Source organism: Tympanuchus pallidicinctus, unplaced genomic scaffold (assembly GCF_026119805.1).
Source record: "Tympanuchus pallidicinctus isolate F22 unplaced genomic scaffold, pur_lepc_1.0 scaffold16, whole genome shotgun sequence".
In the NCBI taxonomy this organism is placed as follows: Eukaryota; Metazoa; Chordata; class Aves; order Galliformes; family Phasianidae; genus Tympanuchus; species Tympanuchus pallidicinctus.
In genome coordinates this window covers 8,242,692-8,265,387 of record NW_026294679.1, presented here as the reverse complement: position 1 = coordinate 8,265,387, position 22,696 = coordinate 8,242,692, and the positions used below count along the sequence as shown (strand labels likewise).

The window sequence follows — 22,696 nt, the reverse complement described above, 5'->3', positions numbered from 1 at the left end:
CACCAGGCCAAAATACTGGAGACATCTTGATCTTTTAAGACAGCTTTTTCAGTACTTTAAGTGAAAGAAGGGGGGGGGGGGGAGCGAGCAGGGAAAGAAAAAGAGAGAGAGAGAAAAGCTGCAAGGAAAATAATACAAAGCCGGCACAATTGGCATCCAGACAGTAAAGAAACAAAGTTTTTGAGGTTAAGAGAAGGAAAGACAAAGCTGTTATGTACCCGAGGGATGCAATTTTAGTGGGAATGGAAGATTTGAGTGGGAAAGGAGGAGCGCTTGCCTCTGGGCTCTCTCTCTTCCAGCAGTTGGGCTGCTGGCATCTCAATTTGAATTGCTGGGTGAGTAGCACTTGCTGCGTGCGCGCTTTCCGTCTTGACCGTTGAACTTCTTATGTGACTCCGCTCCCTCTCTCCCCCTCTCTCCCTCTCTCTCTTTTGTTGCGTGTGGAATAAAAAAAAAAAAAGAAAAGAAAAGAAAAGAAAAAAAAGAAAAAAAGTGGGGGAGAAACAGGCGAGCATCCCTGGCTGCGACCTTTGTTAGCCGTGCTGTTGTTATTTATTTATTTTATGGTAATCACCGTTTTTAGGAGGGGGAAGCATGACTTTTCGATGGCACTTTAATTTTCCAGTGGTCGCGGGAAGCGAGTGGGGTTTTGTCTCGGCACAATGGTGCAGCGGGGCAGAGTTGTTGCACTCCTCCTCTTTTCTCCTTCCTCCACCCGATTTCTTTTCTTTTCTTTTTTTTTTTTTTTTTTTTGGCTTTGGGTTTTTGGACGGGGGGAAGAAATCCTCTCACGCTCGCAGGGTGGGATCAGGGTGTGTGCGGAGGGGGGGCTCAGAGCCCCGTGTGCGTCAGGTTTCAGGTTCTGATTTATAGATGGGGAACAATGGTTAACAGCGAGGGTGAAGGGAGCGCGTGTATCATCTGTGTGTTCCGCACGCGGTGATACAGCCACGCAGGGAACATGACATCACTCTCTTTCTTTCCTCTTTCTCCTTTGGGGCGGAGGGGGCCACTTCAAAGCTTTCCGCAGTTCAGTGCGATATTTCCTTAACTCTGAAACCATGAAGGTAAAATTGTTGTTTCAGGAGGAAAAGTTGGTTTGTGGCAGGGCACATGTGGTACAACGGAGGGTCTTTGGAACGGATGTGGTCTCGCTCCTGGTGTACACAGAACGAGATTATTTTTGTTTCTTTGGGGGAAATTAATGAAAATTGTATACAGTAATTTTTAATTGAGTGGTTTGATGCTGCGCTTGGTTGATACCCCATTCTATTTTCTGAATTCTTCATGAAGCTCAGCTGTAAAAACGAAAATTTCAGGGGCACTGCATAAAGATGATTCCACTCAGCGACAAACAATATGAGAAATACTGCTGAATTTTGATAAATCCCAGTTAATGTGCGTCCTGACGTGGTGCTTCTGTGTTTGTTACCAGAAGTCTGCCAGACTTTTTTTTTCTTTTTTTTTTTTTTCATCCTTATTACAGGAAGTAACCCAACCCGACAGCGAGTGCTGTCCTCTGCCCATACTGATACACAGAGTGCAAAGATGGGCTGAATGATCTCCGAGAGCATCTCGCTCCAACTGGAGGTTCTGTGGGAGCCTTCAGCTTTCTGCTGTTGGCTTTTCCAGCCCTGCCAGGCTTGCTTTTCAAGTCCCTCGATCCGGGAGCATTTTGGTGCTACCTTTCCTGAGTATTTAATATTTCTGCTAACTGCTGAGCTGATTTATTTGCCTTTTCTTGTATAAAGCATAAAGGTGATAAAATCCTGTAGAGATTTATAGCCATTAAAATCTGAACTGACAGTTATTGAGATGTTTCTTTCTCCCTGCATGCTGCTGAGGATGCAACCTTACATGAGTGAGGACGAGACCCCATAAGCAGCTCTCTACCTTTACAGGAATTTTTTTTGCTGAGAGGTAGGGCGGAAGGCCTTGGGGTGCAGGGTGCACTGGCCCCTTATCTTCCAAAATACAGGCAAGGTGTGTCAATTCTGAGGCGCGTTCAGCCTCACATTTTCAGAGAACTTCTGCATTTATTCGAGAAATAATTGGTCTGGACTGTTAATTGAGCCGCTTGGTAGTTTTGTGGTGGATGTTTGATGTTTTGAGCACATTTAAAAATGAAAACATTTTTAGAGCTTTGTTATTTCGTAAAGTATTCAATATACATTTGCTACCTATGTTGTGTTGAGGTATTCAGCACCTTCTGCTATAATTTGTGAGCACTGCATTTTTAAAGGCTGCACTGAAAACTTGACGTCCTATCTCGAGGCATGTATGTGCATGTTAGTTTTTTAATAACACTGCTGCTGCTGAAATAGCCCAGTGCTGGTGGGGGTAGGCATGCATGGCAATTTCTCTTCATTTCTTACAGTTTTTTTTAATAACTTCACATTCAAGTTCTTGCTGGAGACAGAAATCAGAGATACCCTAATGAAATCAGTGGGCTTTCTTCCGCGGTGCACGGCTGTGTGGTGCTGAAAGCTGTGATTTACATGCAAGAAGCAAAGCTGTTCATAACGTGGCATTGCTAGGTAGCAAGTAAAATTGCATTAATAGGTATCCATACAAAGCGCATTAAAAATGAGGTCTCTGATGGCAATTATGCAATCAGTCTTTTGCTTAAATTCCTTTTTCCTTCTTCCCACCTTTTCTGAATCTTGGTGCGTGCACTGTTGCTCAGCATCTCTCCCCCAGTGCTGTTCAGGACCATCACCTGAGCACCTGTTCAGCTTTCATCAGTCGCTTTGCTCCATGTTTCTGTTGACACATTTTAGTGGTACTGCTTCGGGAAAGAATGTTCTTTTGGCTTTAATCAGATATATGCCACCACTCTGCTCCTTACCTTGTTATACATGAAGGAAGGCTTACTTGCTAGAAAAGAGATAATATCTGCCTAGTAATTAAGTATACTTTAGATAATTACAAAGAAATCTCGGGATGTTTGTCTGATGGTGAAAAGGAGCGCTGTATCTCCTTGCATGGCAGAAAAACTCACCCTTAGCCCCTCGGTGCCTGGAACACAAAGTCCCAGCACTGCCCACCCTCATGGAACGGTTCACCTGTTGATCCCATCAGCCGTAATTCTGAGCTGCTGGGACACTGCCCAGCAGTGTGCAGCCTCCATGCATGGGGTACAGCTGGGGAAGTGCGAGCACGCGCTCAGAGCCAGGATGGATGCAGCATTCTCTATGTCAATAAAGCAGTGAGGGAATGACCAGGTAAAATCGGATGTAAATATAATTAAAAGTGATACTGGGGGATGTCAGAACGTATAGCTGTGTCTAAATAGGTGTTTATCTGGGGCTGAGCTGCTGTCCCCATAACACCGTGTGGTCCAAGGATGCAGCATTACACTTGTATTGAGACCATGTTTATTTTTCTTGAAAATAAAAATAAAAAAAAAAAAAAGGAAAAAAAAAATCCTCCAAAATACAGTAGCAGTAAGATTACAGCCGACACCTGCTTTGCAAGAAAAGTGTGAGAGCACTTAATAACAATGTTTTACTGCTAATGTTTTTAATTCTCCTGCTTAGAAACTACAAGGCGGTAATTAGCTAAATCCCGTTCTTCTCTTTTTACGCTAGAGGATTTGGCATATGCTAATTGTCACCAGATCATTTCACGTAATTGCCTTTTGGCGAAATTAAGTGGAAATTTCCTGAACATCTCCAAGGTTTCCCCCTTTCCCCTCTGAGCACCCGCTCCGGGTTGGGAAGGGCACAGGGAATGGCTGGCGCAGGAGCTCGGTGCCTCGCTGTGCAGGGGGCACGTAGGAGAGCTGAGGGAAAATGCAAACGCTGCGTTCCTGAACGGAACTGCTGGATGCACGTGTGGGATCGCCAGGAGAGCAGCTCTGGGGGAAGCTGATGCTCTTTTGGAGCAGGTAGGCTGGTGCTGTGCTTGGGAAGGGGAGGGGCAGCACAAAGATATCGAATGCTGCTCCCCACTTTTTTTTTTTTCTGAAGGGGAGGGCTGGGAGGTGGTTTTTTGTCAGCCTCTGTCTAGGGGGGGGGGGGGTATTGTCCCAGCACATGGCTGACAGTGCTCCTGTCATCATTTGTGTGAAAGAAGAAAATGAGCCTTTCTTAGGAGGGCGAGTTGGGATTATCAATGGGGGCCTTGTCTCCCGTTACAATAGGCAGTTAGCTTAGGGCAGGACCTTAGGCAGAAATCAGCTACATTAAACTGTGAAAGGGCTCAGGCCACTGCATCAGCCATAATGGGGCAAGGGGAAGTAGTTTTCAGGAGAAAATGCTTAGTCAGGTGTGAAAACATCCTTACAAAATAAACAGAGCAGGGTAAAATAAAATCTTTATTTTTTCAGGGAATGCTTTCTCACTGGCATCGGAGTTTTGTGTTTGTGACTCAGTGCCCATCCCTTCCCATCTAGTGGTGGGTCTGCTTGGTGTTAGCCTTTCTGTGACCCCAGATGGTTACACTGAGATCCGCTGGGTTGTAGCTCTCTGCTGGAGTTCGGGGAGCTTCAGCTGGTCTGGGTGCCCTCCCTTGGGTGCTGGTCACTCTGGCAAGAAATGGAAGAATATTTCATTTTCAACAATATCTTGAAATTTACTCCTTCTTGCTGCTTACGTTTCTGGAACTTACAGATTTTGGGAGGAGGAAAGTTAATTCCGAGGCAGGTCCAGCAAGAGACCAACTTAGAGGAAAAAAAGACAATCTCTTGTGAGCATCTTCGGAGCTGCAGTGCAAGAGTAGCTCAGGAACATCTGTTAACATTTCCCTGCCCATAGCATAACTGCAATAGCACCATCTGGAAAATACAGGGAGACAAGTTATAAACCTGTTTTTAATGTGAACTGGTAGTGAATGGGACCCTTTGCCTAGCCCAGGGAACAGCTCCAGGAGGGCTGCTAATTCACTACCACCTCCGACCTTCTGCATCCATCCCGGAGGAGAGGGAAAGGCTGACAAACCCTCTTCTGTGCTGCTTTTGTTTTATTGTATTAGGCTCATAAAGGCACTCTCAGGGCCCATCTTTCTCCAGCGGAAAGGAAAAGCCAGGGGGGAACTGGAAAGAGGAGGATGTAGCAAAAAAAAAAAAAAAGACAGGCGGAGCTCTAGCTCCATTTGTTTTTGGTGGATGGTGATTAATAGGTTTGAAGGTGAATGGCAAGCTCGGGGTCCTGTGTGATGGGGAAGGAGAGGGGGCCTGGGGCACTAGTGCTCATCCATCTCCCCTGTTCATGGTTCCATTTGCAGGGGATGCTCATGGGAGGCTGCCCACCCCCTGCCCAGCGTGTGGGGTACAGGGTCTTGGGGCACGCTTCAGAGATGCTCCATGACCCTACTGTCCTCCAGGGCAGGAGCTTCCCCCTGCCCTGAGCTGTGAGGATGGAAGAGAGAGGCAGTGCTGTAGGGTCAGTCTGCCTTGCTGCTGTGGTGGGGTGGTGCTTTGCTTGGAAACGGGATGCTTTTTGTAGATTTTAGTAACGCCACATTACCCCCACAAGGACAGACCTTCTGGCAACCTTGGCATGTTCTTCTCTTGAGTTTATACCATGTTTATTACTAAAGCCAAACAAGCTATGAATTTGCAAACAAAAAAAACCTGCAGTTACAAACTCTTCCTATTTAAAGATGGTTTTCTCTTTGTGTGCCCAACAATGCAATGTTTCATCTTGTTCAAGTCTTATGTTGCTTTTAGAGACTTAGGAACTATTGATTTATACAGCATGTATTAACTTCTTCAATAAATGGGGAGTATTCATCAGTGGGGTGTATTAAATTGGGCTGTATACACATAGAAGCATCTTTCATCCTGTTAATGAAATGTCCTTACCATGCAACAAAGACTAATACACAGCAATTTACACACACAATCCCCTGCAGTTTAAATCTGAAGCTCAGTTGTTTTGGGCTTTTTTTTCCCTAAAGGCTCCTATCAAACTTAGGCTAAATGGATCTCAGAATCCCTCTCTAATATATATCAGTCCAAAATCTGTTGAATTTGTTACCTTTTTTTTTTTTCATTCCACAGCTCAATTGTTGTTTAAAATCATCTGTGTTTAAGCGCTCCCAAAAGCATTTCAAATTCATATATAGAGATTTAGTAGCTGGGTCCCTACGGGGACAATTTCTTCTGGTTTGCTTCAGGCAGGGGTTATCAAGAAAAGCAAACTTCTGTTGTTTTTTTGCAATTCTTTGCCATGCCCTCTAACCCAGTGCATGAGATCCCAGCTTTCAGTGCAGACAAGTGATTTACCAGCAGATGACTTGGTGCTTTGTAGACGCTGAGATTTCTCTCCAGAAATCTCCACTTACTCTCGTCCTATTATCGCATGCACTGATGCTAATCTGCATGTGCCCGTGCAGCTCTGCTTTCCCTTTCTGACATAGCCATAAATGGAATTCTTCAAGTTGCCAGAGAAATTCCGGCATCTCACAACAGCTTTTAGCTTAAAACTGCCCTTCCTGAAGTACTCACAAATGTGTCTTGGAGAAGGGCCTTTTGCAGGGGGTTGGGTGGCTGAGATCACCTAATAGGTGTCTCCTATTGACTCTTCCCTGGTTTACCTTTCATTGCCAGTGGATGGGGTTAGGACCACACTTGTTTCTCTGGCCGAGCTCCCATTGACTTCAAAGGAAGATGCATATGCAGGATTAATCCTGCTCTTTCCCAGCTAGTCCTTTCTTTTTCTCTTTTCCAAGGAAGCTCAGTTAACTTCAGGAGTTCTGCTTTTAAAGAGTAGCTCATTATCATACTGTGCATGATTAGCTTAGCTTGCAAGTTGTGTGTGCTATTCTGAGCAGAGTGAATACCTTTTCCCAGTGTGTAATAAACTCTGCAAAACAGAGCGCAGTCCAAGCCGAGGGCAGCAATACAGCTGCTGACTGTTTTTTGAGCATAGAGATGTTAATTTCCCATTTTTTCCCCAGTACATTCTCCCCACACCTCTGCCCCAACACCATCAGAGTTGCTAAGTATCCTGCCCTTATACCTACTACCTTTACATGAATCATCCAACTTCAGGGCAGTCATCCAAGAAAAGTGACTTACCTGGGGAAAACTTTGCAGACAAGTCTAGGCTGTTGATTTTTTGTTATTGATTTTCCCCTTTCCATTCCATTTTTTTTCTGTGAAAAGGGTTAAGTAAAGCACATAACAATGTAAAAGCCATGCCATTTTGGCAAGAAATTGCAGGGGTCTTGGTTTATCAGAGCAGTGGAAAGTGGTTTCCCACAGTACACGTGTAACCCTCTATGGTATGTATATATATATATAGGTGTGCAAGTCTATTGTTCTCGAGCATTGTTTCTTGTTTCTTGGCTTATGTCTAACCCTCCTCAGGGGGCTCTTCTGTCCCTTACTTGTGTTCTTAACAAACCAGTTCCAGTTTCTATGAGAACAAACTCTCAGTGGAAGACAGAGCACTGTGCTGTCTTAACGTCCTTCAGGACCTGGATGAGGTTTTTAGCAGCAATGTGTGGATGTAATTGGGAGAGCAGAGAGCTCCAGCAGCCAACACTCATGCTTTGGTCACCAAAGAACAATCTGTGGCCAACAGAAATCCCTTTCATTGTGAACATTGCTTTCTGGAAACTAGATTTCAGCTAGCCATTTGGCCACGTACAGTGCTATGCTGTTAGTGTGAAAGCTTGCTAAATTCTTCAGTACTTTCAGAGCGTTGAGGGTTGGTTCACTTGGAAGAGAACAGATTTTTGGTCAGAGGACATCTGGAAAGAAGGGGCTAAATCAACATGGCTTCTCTGATGATGAGGCTGGCTCTGTGTAGCTGTGAGCTGCCCACAGCTCTACAGCTGCCCTCAGTCCCATGTGCCATGACTCGTGTGGGCTTTTCTGTGCCACAGAGCTGAACCATTCTCTGCAAGGGCTGCAGAAAAGTAAATCCTGCCATCGTTTCACAAATAACTGAATTGTTTCTGAAGGGCTTCTATGAGAAGCTGAGAGGGTCAGAGCTGAGGTGCATGGGCTCCAGCACTGGGGTGCTGTGCTGGCAGCAGTGGGCGTCGGATGGCAGCGGTGCTGTCGGGGCTGCCCTGCTCTCGCTGCTCTGTTTTAATGCGATTCCTTTTACTTGATGTTAATGCAAGTTGTTCCTTACTTAAAGTAATAAAAGGAAATGAAGACACATTCTAAAATGAAACCTGACTCTAATCCATTCATCATCTAATACCAGCCTCTTTATCTTTGCTGGTACCTAATCTGGTTAAATGTCCCTGTTGTAGGATTTTAGTGAAAATCCTCTATGGGGAATAGGGTTTTTTGCAATTGGATTACTCGCAGTAAATGGTCCAGCAGTTTGCTTGTTTCAGCTTAATTTTTTCTTTGTGATCTTGTAAGGGTAAGTTACAGTTCAGCCTGTCTTTTCCTTTCATTCATTGACTCGTTCTTTCTTTTTATTATTGTTATGAAGAAAAAGATATATATTCCCCTCACCCCCCGCCACCCCCCCCCTTGAGCTAGGAATGTGAAAAGAAAAAGAAAAACCTCCTGATATCTATGTGATTTTTCCCTCCACAAGAGTTTGAATTTCAATGGCTTTATCTATGTTTTTGCCATTATTTATACGGATAAATATTTTAGTAGCCTATTTCATCAGTATCCAGTTTCCATTTATTAGCACTCTGATGAATTGATAATTAATCAGCTCCTCTAAAATATATATATATAAAATATGCAGGTGATTGCTTGTCAGATTAATGCTTGCTGATGAAGGGAATACTCTTGCACTACAAAGGCTTTTTATCTGGAGTATTTGCAATGAACAGTAAAATGCAGAACTGAAAGTGAGGACAGGAAGGGGAAAGGAAAAGACCTACAGGTCAGTGAGCATTTGGGTCTCTTGCTAATTAAATGGGGAACTCTGTCAGCCCCTCACTGAGGAGTCTGCCTGCATCTTCGAGGTGAAGCCCAAGATTATAAAATAGAAAGGACAAATTTTAAAGAATTGCTGTTGTTCCGTACAGGAGCACGACAGGTCAAAAAGATGAAAGAAACTCAAGAGCAGGGAAAGTGTGTGAGCAGATTTTAAGCAAGAGGGTGGGAAAGCTGCAAGGTTGGCACCAAGAAGGGATCCGGAAGAGCATGGAGCTCACGGGAATCCTAGGTGCTCTGTTTGCTGCATGTTGTGCCTTGTGCTGCAGTGGGGAGAGTGCAGCCTTCCTCTAATGCCATCGACCTTTCTCTCTTGACAGTCTAACAAAGTGCCAGTTGTGCAGCACCCGCACCATGTACACCCTCTTACACCGCTTATCACGTACAGCAATGAGCACTTCACACCAGGAAACCCTCCTCCACACTTACCAGCCGACGTAGATCCAAAAACAGGTAGGTGGGAAATAGTTTTGGGTTTTGAGAGAGTGTGGGTGGATCTCTCCGTTCTTCATATTATGGGGAAGGATTTCCCATGCTGGAGCACCAAAGGAGGCATGTAAAATGTCAAATGCATGTGAGAATCTGGACAAAATAGTTTCTTTTGAAGCTAATTAGGCTTCAGAAGGAAACCTACTGGGTGAATTTTCATAAAGCTTCTGCAAAGTGACACCAGACTTGCATGTGTGGGGTCGTTTGCAGGTGTGTTTCTGTGCAATCATGATACCCCATCCCATAGTCAGACATGCTAACTGCTTGGTTTGCATGCACGACCCAGAGAGTTAAACATGTACGTTCTGTGATCTGCACTTACAAAATTGCAGCTGGAATTTTAAAGGTGGTGGGTCATGACCAGTTTCAAAATGAATCTCTTTTAATTCCCCAAATCCCATTGTTTCTGTGTCAGGAGTTCAGCCATTTTTCTCCTATTATGTTGAATTTTCATCCGCTCTAACTACTTAACTCAAGCTATCTTCTTGCAACTCTTTTCCCCAATGTAAGTGTACCCAACTCTCAGTTCAGCCTGAAGGGCAGTCTTTGTGAATATAGAGCAATGTGTAAAACCCTGACTAGATTTTTTGGTGTTACAGAATAGAATTTACATGTTATTCTAACTTTTAAAGAGTCCCTGTTTAACCCGAGGGCCCAGAGAAGTCAAACAGCGTCAATCTTCTTTCTTCAGGCTGCACTGAGCTCCTAGTGACAGTGGTTTTGTTTTTGTTAATCCAAGTGCCAGCTAGTTAATTGGAAAGAGCATCTGAAACTGAATCCAAGTTCAGAGTTTGTCAAAAGAATTGCCCTGTGTTGCCCTAACATATGCAGATAATTTATTTAAGCTCCAGCCCTTGAACGAGGCAGTGCATTAGCTGTTTTTCACTCCATACACTTCAGTGGGGGCCCCTTTTAATTGTCCTTAATACTAACTTCACGTGGCTTAAAAGGAATCCATCTCGCCATCACTGGGTGTTGCAAGAGAATAGCAACCTCTCATTTAAATTATGGTAGTACAGGGAATAGCTTTTAAATGGTTATCGTAAAACATATGATTAACGTCCATAGACTGTTTGCTTTTCTTCAGTGAACATTCTTTCAAGTGTGCAAATATCTCACCGGATGGTTAAAGCCCAGTTAATCTGTTTGGTTTTTGTAATGGAGAAAAAGCAGTGTCTGCACGAAAATCTCACAAGTAGATTTAATTTAGAGATTAAGAGCTTCCCGAGTGACTTAAAAAAATAGTTTTTAGCCATTATTGTGGTCCCCCCTCCTTTTAACGTCCTCTGTTTTAATTTTACTTTAGCTATGTAATTGTGCTCTGACTTGTTACTTGAAAGTCTCAGTCCTGTAGCCTTTACTCCTCCCCTGAGTAATTCCTACTTGCTTCTAAGGCAAAGATCCTAAGGTTTGAGCTTCCACTCTGCTCCCTGAGTGGGAGTTGCACCAGTTTCAGAGAGAATTGATGGGCTTCCTGTTCTACCCGCCACACCTTCAGCCTCTGCCCCCTATTTTACCAAGCACTTCCAGGCTCTGTCATTGCTTTTATTTTTCTGCTCTTCTGTTTGGTTTTGCAGAAGTTTAGGAATGCAAAACCAAGTGTCATTCATGTGCTTCAAAAGCAAACACCATTTGGAATTATAACAACTTTCTAACTCTTTTTGGAGGTTGCTTTGGAATATTGCCCTGCTATTGAGTATGCAGTTGAAGTAAGGGTAGAGCCTGTGCTCTTTTGGAGAGTTTGAGAGTGAATAAACCACAAACTTGATTGTTCTGTCGATCACTGAAGACAGCACCTAGCACAGCATCTCACCAGAACAGTAGCTGAGGCTTCTACGTTCTTCACTTTAATAACAAAATAATTATGTTTGAGGAGATGAACTGCATCAGTTTTTCTGGTTGAAACTCATTTATCAAGATGCCAAGAGGCCATTTATAAGACTGTGAAACAGCATGTAAAAACTCAAAGAAAAGTCACGAGTATTGGAGTGAGAAAGAAGAGATAGCGATGTAGAAACATATAATTTTACCTTATGTTTACTTTCTCCAGTGTCTCAACACTAACCTCACTTTATGTTCCTTTTCCGCAGGAATTCCAAGGCCTCCACATCCTCCAGACATATCTCCTTATTATCCCCTATCACCAGGCACTGTAGGACAAATCCCCCATCCGCTAGGATGGTTAGTACCACAGTAAGGAGTTCCATTTTTTTAATTTCCATTTTCTTTTTTGATGTATAAAATTCATGTTAAAAACTGTGTGTGTGTGCGCGCCTGTGTGTACGTACTGAGATAAGTCTGTTTGCCAACTGCCACTTTATTGAGTGATTATCAATTTACCCATCTCATAAAAATTAATTAAAACTCGCACCAAGTCATGTGGTCTTAAACAAACACAGGCAGCTGCGCACAGCTTTGCATGTTGTCTCAACCGACTGATGGCTCGTGAAGCATGCATTTCTAAGCTGTTCTGCAGAAATGTTCTTTTCTTGTTAGTACCTTTACACTAACCACATTTGTTTGTTTAATACACCCTCATGTTTGGTTTTCTGTGAGTTCACAGTGGATCTAATGGACTTCTTACATTTTTTTAACGGGGCCATCCTCATTATAAATGTGAAAGTTTAAATTTCTTTGGCTTTCCCTGTTAAAGCCCCATTCGTTTTTCTTGTGAAATAGTAGAGCTTTACATCAACTGGTGAACAGCATTCCTGGCTGAGACCGGGTTGGACAGTTGGAATCTATGGAATGGAGTTTTCTTGCAAACAAGAAAGAAGAATTAGCTTACTTTAAAACTGGCTAAGAAAAAAAGCCATATGAACTAGTTGTTGGGTTTTTTGCTTATTTTGGTGTGTTGGTTTTTTTGTTTGCTTGTTTGTTTGTTTTGTTTTCCCAACTCTTTATATTCCACTTGCACAGCCCTGTTGAGTATAAGGCTCCCTCCAATAACTGAGCCTTTCTTTTTTCCTTTTTTTTTTTTTTAATTTTGCCACCTCTGCAATGGGTTTGTGACACATTTAAGCACTTCCTAGGCCTTGTGTACACTATATTCTGTTTTAATTCCCATAAAATACACTTGTGCTGCTGTATACAATGGCTCTCTATATTATAGATCAAGATCATTATTTTTCTCACATAGCCAGCTTCATCAGTATCAGGGAGATCATATTTCTTTAGAAATTACTTGCTCAAAACTAGAAATTGCTTGTTCCTGCTTTAGGTTGTTTGGCCTTCTGTGCTAAAATACCTGTCTGTGAGTTTGCCTTCCCTAAGGCAACAGAATTCACACCCACAGGAGAGTTGGGATGAAAGGAGGCTGCACATGCACGTTGGCATTTAGGGGCACTGATACCTGGTGTGCTGGAGCTCAGGCCTCAGCAGTCCACTTGTGGCCTCTCTGCAAGTCTTCTTTTGTGGTAATGCCACTTGTGTGGGCTAGAGACCTTCTCTCACTGAAGGGGAAGCACTCCACCAGCTCTCTGCAGAAGGCTGAGTTTCTCCAGAAGAGCATAGCATGAGCAGAACAAAAGCCCAGAGTGTTGCTCTCTGAAATTATAAATTATAATTTCCACCTTGCTTGTGGTGATTCACATTTGTGTAAGATACCTTGAACCCATGTCAGCTTCTTTTTTTTCCTTCTTTCCTACCTACAAGGCCTGGCTGAAGTAAAGGCAGCACAGGCTCAGAGCTGTGTTGCAACTACTTAGCTCAAGTTTGCAGATCAGAAGCCTCAGCATTAAATATACTCAATAAATGCTGAGTCGGTAATTTTAGAGATGACAGAAACTAGGAAGAAATTCCTCACCGTTGTTGACCTGTGCCTTATTGCACATCCTTATCTTGAAGAGTTTTACGTGTGCAGACACAGGTTTGTTCTCCTTGAACCTCGTGATGTGGTGCCAAACTCACATAAGTGTTGCCACACGTGACCAATTTCATCAGGAAGGTGATAATGGTCATCTTTGTCATGGAAAGACTAGATCATCACCACTGGTTTATAGCAAGCCAACACCCATGGTGTATTTGTCTACTCATAGCTCTTAGTCAAATGCTTTTGTTGAGGGATATCATCTTGTTCACTCTTGCTCTAGAAGAGTAGTATGGCCAATTTTGAAGAAGTAACGCAAGGTTTTTATTTCCCCTCTCATTGCCACTCATGGTTCACCCTCAACTTCCCAACCCATCTACCCTCAACTAACATGAATGTCTCTAGCATAGTAGCCCCCCAGAATGCAGCCTGCCCATTCAGATGACATAGTTGAAGGACAGATGAAAAGAACCAGCCAACACAGACAAATCTCAGTCAGAAAAAGTTGTGCGTCTTTCATGAGGATGCTGTTTTGCATGTTGCTGTATTTTTTAATTATTGTAATGAGGTGTGATTGTCTATTGGTTACCCACAATACTTCTTGGGGACTCTCCCCCGGTAACTCTTGTCAACACTTGTTAATCTGACAAAAGGCTACAAATTAAGCTCTGTTAATTTAATGTTTTCTCACCGAGATCTAAATACCGAAAGAGGCCCAAAGCGCAACTGAAGTCCTTTGATTCACTGTACTTTATTTTGGTATAAATTTACATTCATTATTGTTTTCCTTTGGATGTGTAGCCCTCAATTAGTGTGATGGCTCCATTAAAGCAAGCGAGACTTCGCCTTTAATTATTACAACAAAACACCTAGTTTCAGCTTGGGGAGAGGGTCTCTATTGACATAAGCAGAGGTTATAAAATTTAATTAGCCATTCCTATCAGATTTATGGCATTCAAATTGTTCTGTGTTTCTTTCCTTTGATCCTTGCTGTACAATCCCCAAGATTTTTGTTCTGATCAAATGAGAATAAAGCTTACTGCGCAGAGAGAAGTTTTTTGTTGTTTTTTTTTTAAAAAACCCTTTTTTCTTTCTCTCATTCTCTCTTTCCCTTCTTTTTGCCAGGCAAGGTCAGCCAGTGTACCCAATCACGACAGGGGGTTTCCGCCACCCTTACCCAACAGCTCTGACTGTCAATGCTTCCATGTCAAGGTGAGTTCAAATACTGAGGTCCTGAGTTGAGAGCAAGCGTAACTCCTCCCGCTACTTTCTCTAGAGGAGGGCATTTCATCTAGGAAACCTAATCCTGAAAGCACCTCAGTTAAACTTTTGTTTTTTGGGAGCATGGGGAAGGAGAGCATGAGCAGCATCCTCAAATTTCATGAGAATAGGATGTCTTGCTGCTCTCATTGGGCTTTAAGAATTTGTTTTTGAGAGATGGAGTAGTGGAAAGCCGTGTTTAAATGAAAAATCTGAGAAAAAGTGATTTTTAAAAAGCAAAGAGGAGAAATTGTGACACCTTTTGCTTTCTCAGAGCAGCAGCCTGTGTGCAAGAAGAGAGACTGTGGAGTGGGGGGCTGCCCTGCAAGCAGCAGGTTAGGAGGAAGGCTATTGCACTGTGTTTTCCCTACCAAATCTCCAAACACTGACAGTCAACATAAAAGGGCCTGCCTGACCCTCTAAAGCTTCAGAAGTATATGTTTCTCCCCCTCCCTACCTCCAATTAATTCCATCTAATTTTCCAGGGGCTGCTAGTTTTATTTGCAAACTGGTTGGCAGCACTATGTTTAAGTAATCACTAATTGCTCCTAATGATAGTTTTATTTTCTGTTCATCTGATTTTCAGTCTGGTTAATTAAATCGGTGGAGGTTTAGACTTTCCTGATGGGCTGAAACAGCTAATCCATTTTGATGATGGCACATAATTAAATTAGCATGAATTACATAGCAAGGTTCCATGTCCCTTCCCTTCTCTGTCTCTTCCTCTCCATCTCTGCAGTCTAATATGTGAAGGTTGGCATATAGAGGATTTAAGGAGGAAAAGATTAGGTGATGGGGGAAAAAAGCACACCTTCTTAAGTGGTGAAAACCTGTAAGTAGAGCTATGAGTGAACGAAGGGGGGGAAATACTGTGCTCTGTACTTTAGATACGTAGAGTAAAAGCAGAAATTCAAATCTGCTCACACTGCTCCAGCAAGTACAGAAAGGCAACTAGAAAAACCAACTGAAAAAAAAATAAAATTAATGGACCCAGAGGAGGGGAGAAAAAATCCTGTGTTGGAAAGAGAGCTGCAAATTTAAACAATAATTCCTTCGCTCTGTTTAATCTTTTTAAATATCTATAAAAGACTTGCAGGCATGGTGTGAGGCAAAGTAGAGCTTGATTTAGTTTAATTATTATTAGAGAGGCTAGTCATTTGGGGGAGGGGGGAGCTGTGGGAGGGGGCAGGCTATATTCCCAAGATAGGCTTTATGAAAGGTATCTAGTTAAAAAGAGTACACAGCAAATTAAATACATTATTGTGGTAATGGGACGACAGAAGTAGAGGTCTATTATACTTATGGCAGTTATAGGAAATGTAGGCTCCTTGCCCTGTTCTAGCACATCCTTTGATATTCATTCCATTCAGCAGCAGGGCCAGGACTTCTCAGAATTAAGTGATGGGTCATTATACTTTAAACACCATGGAGAAGCCTAGATTGGCAATTAAACAGCACTTGCTGACACTCGCTTGTGCCACCCTGTGACCCCCTTTAGATTGAGTTGTTGGAGCTCGGGGCCCTCAGCCTGCTAAATTGGTAGCAGGCACTTCTCCTGACGAGGGCTGGCTCTGAAATCTGCCGGCTTCAAAGGGAGCAAGATCATGTATAAACCATAATGTGGGTGCACCGTGGCTCAAAAAATAAGGCAGGAATAGATGAAATGTTACAAGTGCAAGGGGAAAATGAGAGAATAATGACAAATCTAATGCAACTCAAAGCAGAATTGTTGCACAGAAAAATGCATCCCACTGCTTGTGCATAAAATCAAGGCAGGCAGATGACATCCAGTTAACAGAAACATGTCAACAGTGAAGTAAAGTGAGAGTGAGTAAGAGAGAAGCCCCTGAGACAGCCAGGAACAAAAAATTAGTTGTCCTTAACAAGTTAAGACTCATCATTATATTCTGGCTTGGAGCCATAAAAGGAGACGGTGGTATATAATGAGCTGCTTAGAATTTTTAGGGTGTTTATTGCAATTCATGGAATACTTGTCTAGAGAAAAAAATACAGGGGGATGTCTTAGGCAAAGGTGAGGGGTGTGTGTATGCACACAGCCTTTCTTTTTGTCTCTTGACATGTGCCCATACGCACACAGACGCTCAGGCACACACACAAGATGATGAATAGATTTAAGATGTTTATCCTTTGTTTCAGCCCAGAAACTTCTCTCTTGGTTTCCCCCCTATGGGAACACCCTCTGGGCATACCTGCTCTCATACACGTTTCTTCACGCCTGCCTTATCAGCTGGAGCACCTGTGCTGGGCAGTGGGACAGCCCTTACCCTTAGTCACTGGCTTGGCTAAGCAATGGGGCTGATGTGCCTGGGCTGCTTGTGCCTACCCACAGACCTGCCCTCTGGGCAGAGCCTCAGCGTGTGATGAGAGGGCAGACCCCAGCCTCACCACACTATTCTCAGAGACCTTATCCATGGCTTTCCTGAGCTTTTCTTTCAAAGGGATTCCCTCATTTGCCTACGTTATGATGTAGACCTTTGGAGCATATAATGCTTCCTAGCCCAGAATATTCCCAAAGCTAAGTAATTACAGTTCATTAGTTAGTGTGCTTATGAATAGTTTATAAAAGGTTAATGGGTGACTAATAGTGATTTTAATAAATGATTTAAACTATTAAGGTAGTGTCTTCAGGTTGTTTTAACCACTTACAACTCTTTTCTCCTCTTGTAACAACATCCCACTCACTTCTTATGCATTCAACATACTTATAACATCTTCTGATCCTTCATTACCCCTCTAAAATATGCCCATAATGCAAAATGAGGCAGGGTTAACTGACTGATGGGCAAACAGTGGACCTATTGTGAAAAAACAACTGATGTGAGGGGAAATCAGGAAATAATTGAACAGAATTATTCCAGGCAAACGCTGCACAGCAGTTAAGTGGTGGCAGTGGAAAATACCTGTTGTAATTGAAATTTCAGAGGAAACTCACTTTTGCTGAATGCAATTACTGAAGTTGGAGTGCAGCCAGGAACTTAAAAATTAATGCTTTGCCCCTTTCTTATTGCTGCGTGACTGGATGTCTGCATGGAGATCAGTAGGCCTTGGGCTTTGAGTCTAATTCCCTGCTCACTAGAGTCCATGGGATGCTGTGATCCATTTTGGGATTTGGAGCATATTTGTACAGCCCATACATTGAAAGGAATGTCCAGGTCCAACAGAAAGTGTTGTGCCAGGACAGATGCATTTTCAGCATGCAATAATAAATGTTCACTGGCAATGAACACAAAACTTCCTTTGGAAAAACTGCTATCCCAAAATGACTGCTGAGCTCTAGCTGCCTGCTAGGAAGGTGGCCGTGTCTGAAGTGTAGAGTTCACTGGGTGAGGTATGAGCCTGGCAAAAGTCAGGGAAGGTTTCGCCATTTTGTTCCACACAACTTGTGTGTGTAGCAGATTCCCCCTCTGCTGCTCTTCCTCCCCAGCTAGTCACTCTTCCTACAGGCACTCTTTTTTCTAAATGGCAAGTGGGAAAGCATTTCTCCCATAATTTGGGAAAAAGTTACAATTTAAGCAGATTTTCTTCACTCTCCTCAATTTTTGATTAGCTGGAGATGCCTAAGTCTTCATTAAAAATAAACCCATAGAGTAATATCCTCCATTTTGTTGAATTTCCTTCCTTTGAAGATCCTGATGATACAACAACCCAACATGTAGGCAGTGTTCTTTTTTCAGTGTTTTTTAATTTTTTATCAGATCTACATTCAGCAAGCAAGTCCATGACCCAGTTATCACAGCTGCTCCCCGGGGTCCCATTCAGAACTTAACAGACACCACCTTTTGTCCCCACTAACTCCTCTTCTAATCAGCCTTTTGTGACACTTCGTAGCCCTTCCACAGCAGTGAGTCTGACCCTGTTGAGGCCCGCTCTCATACCCTTCTGTCCTTGTGCTATCACTGAGAGCAGAAGAAAGCAATATAAAGGTGCACTTTTTGTCTTAGAATCATAGAATCATAGAATCACCAAGGTTGGAAAAGACCTAAAAGATCATCCAGTCCAACTGTTCACCTATTCCCAATAGCTCCCACTAAACCATGTCCCTCAACACAACATCCAGCCTTTCCTTGAACACCCCCAGGGTCTGTGACTCCACCACCTCCCTGGGCAGTCCATTCCAGTCTTGGTGGTGGTGGGGCAGTGCCATGGCAGAAGACCTGTCCACTGGTCTCTTTGCAGGCTCACCTTTCCCTTCTGTTATAACCTGCCATGTACCAATGCATTTCCCCAGACTTTCACTTCTCCTTCAGCTAATTCTTTCAGGGAGCAGTGAAAGCACTTTGACAGACCATTTGGAGATTTGTGTCCATGTGTCTTGAGCAAAAGTAGAAACACAAAGAATGACCATTTTGCTAACATTCTCTTCCTCCATTGCCATCACACTCTTCTCTTTTCCTTTTCTCCACGTCTTTGTTTGTAGGAGATGCGTTTCTCTGTAGTCTGAACAATTTCACATTCTCCCTGTCAGACCCAGCTCTTCCCACCACTGCCTTCAAAGATAGAATTCTTCTGTCTAACGATCTTGAGTACTACCAGCTGGTAGACAAAGATGCACAGAGCTCACAGCAGACAATAATTCTTGTTTATGAAAGTACTTCTGTGTCATCTTCTGAATATAGAGAATGTCTAGGCAAGTTTTTGGATTTTAAGTTCAGTAATGGAATTTCTAAGAGAGGAGAAAATATAAAGAAAACCCAGTGTATTTCTGATGATTGCATACAGTCTATTTAATCATAGTATATCAATTTCATTTTAAACTGTTAGCTAGGAAAAAATCATACGTCAGTGATGGACGAAATAATTATTTATGCCCTTGAACATTCCATATTCTTAGGGTTCTTTATTTGGACCAAGACAGGTCAAAATCTGAGATAAGTCTAGGAATTTACAATGAAAAAGAACTTCCGGTTTGACAGATCCGTTTAGCCATGAAATTTTTGTGGGAAGATATTTTTAAGTCAGAATTTTAGGCTAGATCCCATCCCCTAGAGGCCTGTTGACTTCAGTGGGTGTTTTCTATGGCAGTAGCTCAGTCGTATTGTGCTTTCCTTATTCACTGCAAAACCTTTTTGAAATAACTGAGGAATAATAACTTAGTAATGTTTTTGAGAAATTTGTTAATTTCAGTTAAAAATTAGAAAATACGAATGATAGTTGTATGTTTGTGCTGTGGCCTCATTCTAGTAATTAGATTTTGCAGAGGGTTGCACAGCCTTCTGCGTCCAATTGCAGGACTGGGACCTATCCATGTATTTGACCACAAAGCTGGCAATATTTTTTCTTTTTAGAGAGACTGTTATTTTACTTGAATTTAAGCCTTAGTGGGTTACCTTAACATATCAAAATTGACTTAATTCTACAGTCTTCCAGCCTTCTATTATGAGCAGTGTGTCTCAAAGATTTATTAGACACAAATAAATATTTTCTTCTGCTCCATCAACAAAATGTACCTAATGAGGCTTCTATAAGGATTATCAAAAATGCATCTGGATTGTGTTGGCATTAATATTTTATTTTGCTGTCAATATGCAACAAAAGATGTCATCCCAAATTCACAACATGATTCAGAACTACAAAAATTGATTCCTTAGTTGCCACAGATAATTTCTTAGTAAAGAAATGGACTGGTGGATTTTTTGCAGGTAGCTGAAATTCCACTTTCATCCAAGTTCATCCAGTTGAATTTGCCTTTTGTTAAAGATGTTAAAAATCATGATGTCTCATGTCAGTAATGATAATGAAGGGGAAGCTTGGCTTTAATGACATTAGAAGAGTCATTATGTTTAATTTATTGCTAATTAATGCTGCCAGCTTTCATATGCTTTGTCTAGCTGTCATGTGCTTGTTATATGCCTTTTTTTTTTTTTTTTTAATGTGTGTACACATCCCTCCCCATTCATTCATTTTTATTCTGACGATTTACACAGCTTTCTCTCCTCTAGGTTTCCTCCACACATGGTCCCGCCACACCATAGTTTACATACAACTGGAATCCCTCATCCGGCCATAGTCACACCAACAGTCAAACAAGAATCTTCCCAGAGTGACGTCGGCTCACTCCACAGCTCGTAAGTTTTTGCTTCATTGCGTTGTTTTTATCACCCATAAGGTATCACCTCTGCATGTGTAGCTTTAAAAACCATTGAGTGGCAATGTTTTTGCTGTAAAATATTCTTAAATTGCTTTTTCTCCTTTTGTTTTGTCTGATTGAGTTGGATGGAGTTTAACTATCAAAGCACATGAAAATAATGCTAACAATCTTTCAGACTGCTTCTGTGACATAGACAATTAGGTATTAATTTCTCCCCATTTTAACAAGAAAATGGATTTTTTTTAATTTATAATTAAGCTTTTTGACAGTTTTCCTGTCACGCAGTGCCTACTTTGAAGCCGTAAGATACCAGATACACAACAGGAGAAGATAAATTTGATTATGAACAACTTGCAGATAGGTGCAGAGAGAGCTGATATCAGGTTTAGGTTTGAACCAAGAGAGTAGTACCCTATCTCTGCCCCTTGCATGTCTGGAGCTTCCTCCCTTTCATGTCATTAGTGTATCAGAGAAACAGCATTTCAGTTCCCAGGGACGTTGGGATGTAATTATTTCCTCTACCATCATGCTCACAAGCCCTCCCCATGAACTAAGAACCTATTTTATGGGCCTGGGTGTCCATGTCCTTCTGAGGTTATTCTAGGGGCCTGGGATATACTTGATGATATTACATAAACATGAGAGAAGGTTTTTTTTATAATGCTGTTAAAACTGTTCCAGTGCAGCAGCCGGGGCAAGGGCTCTAGAGAACCTTCTGTTCCTCTTTCTAGAGACTAATTTCTGAGGATTAATGTTAAGGGATTGAGGGGATTAATTTAATAAATTCACAAGAGTTCTCACTGTGAGGTTTTTGTCTGTTGTATCTTTACCCTTCAGAAAGCATCAGGACTCCAAAAAAGAAGAAGAGAAAAAGAAGCCACACATAAAGAAACCTCTTAATGCATTTATGTTGTATATGAAGGAAATGAGAGCAAAAGTTGTAGCAGAATGCACATTGAAAGAGAGCGCAGCCATCAACCAAATCCTTGGTCGAAGGGTAGGTGACAGGAGAGAACCACCAGCAGGGTCTGACCTCGGTCAGGCTGCTTGCTGAGAAAAGGAGTTGTGTCCTGAATTGGTGTGTTTTGCTCTGGTTTTCATATTGGATAGGGAAGTATTGTGTGTTCATATAAATCAACTAAACCAAAGGCCTAGTGGTTTTTTTTTGTTTGGTTTGGGTTGTTGTTTTTTTTTTGCAGACATTTCTGATGGTGGGGTCACACAATGTGGGGAGAGTTAATTAACAGCAGTATTATTTCAGTCTTATTTCTTTGACCAGTGAATGGAAAAATCACAAATCTTATATTGTCTTAGAAATGGTCAGGAAAATAAGAGGGGAAGGAGGAGGCCTTTGGGAAGTATGGTCCAGTCCAAGTATTGGATCTGGAAGAGAAGAGGGGATGCTGATGGGGGAGGGAGGAAGAGAACTTCTGTAAATCTGTGACTGAGATCTAACATGAAAGATGTGCTTCAGCTTCTGGATCCTCTCCTCTGTTTGGTTTTGTTTAGTTTTCTTAATTCTCTCTCATCAGGAAAATGAAGAGGCTGAATAAACATAAACTATTAGTTTTGACTCTGCTGAGTTAGCTGGAGTTACAATCTGGCATTATAAATAAAATATAAACGTCTGTGTGCCAGATCATCTGTTTTTACCAAGTTTTTAATGCAAATCATATTTAGCTGTATTTATATACAAATAATCTACTCTGGTGTTAACACACTTTAAAAAAACACCTGTGTTTTCTCTTTTTTCTCTTTTCTTCACCTCAGTGGCATGCGTTATCCAGAGAAGAACAAGCGAAATACTATGAACTAGCAAGAAAGGAACGACAGCTTCATATGCAGCTGTACCCGGGCTGGTCCGCACGGGATAACTATGTAGGTTCCTATGTAGGTGGAAATTTTTTTAGTAGTAGAGCTTGTAGAAATGTATATGTGACCTGCTGAACTACGACCACACATTGCACACAAGCACTACTTGGAAAGCGTGCCTCAGGATCCCAATCTGGTAACAGCAACGGACGCTTCCCTCTGCGATACTAAAACTATTGGGGATAATTCACAGCCCTCCACTTGGAAGAGGCTTCCTGGCTGGGACTAGTAAAAGGTTAGAATTGGGGCATGGCAGTAGAGATCTGTGAAGAAACTCTTGCCTTCACTTTTACCA

The 22,696-nt window shown here is 42.2% G+C and overlaps 1 protein-coding gene across 24 annotated transcripts in view; it reads left to right on the top strand.

The window, feature by feature from the left end:
- The window catches only part of TCF7L2 (transcription factor 7 like 2), a 170,442-nt gene that overhangs the window by 135,062 nt on the left and 12,684 nt on the right, over positions 1-22,696 (top strand). For 13 of the 24 annotated variants that reach the window (XM_052677417.1, XM_052677426.1, XM_052677421.1 and 10 more), the window contains 6 exons: positions 9,184-9,316; positions 11,443-11,545; positions 14,286-14,372; positions 20,366-20,506; positions 21,367-21,526; positions 22,300-22,407. In XM_052677417.1, the coding sequence (XP_052533377.1) occupies positions 9,184-9,316; positions 11,443-11,545; positions 14,286-14,372; positions 20,366-20,506; positions 21,367-21,526; positions 22,300-22,407 (732 nt within the window). The remainder of the gene's footprint in view (positions 1-9,183; positions 9,317-11,442; positions 11,546-14,285; positions 14,373-20,365; positions 20,507-21,366; positions 21,527-22,299; positions 22,408-22,696) is intronic. The other 11 variants (XM_052677423.1, XM_052677424.1, XM_052677419.1 and 8 more) reach the window with 3 other exon arrangements.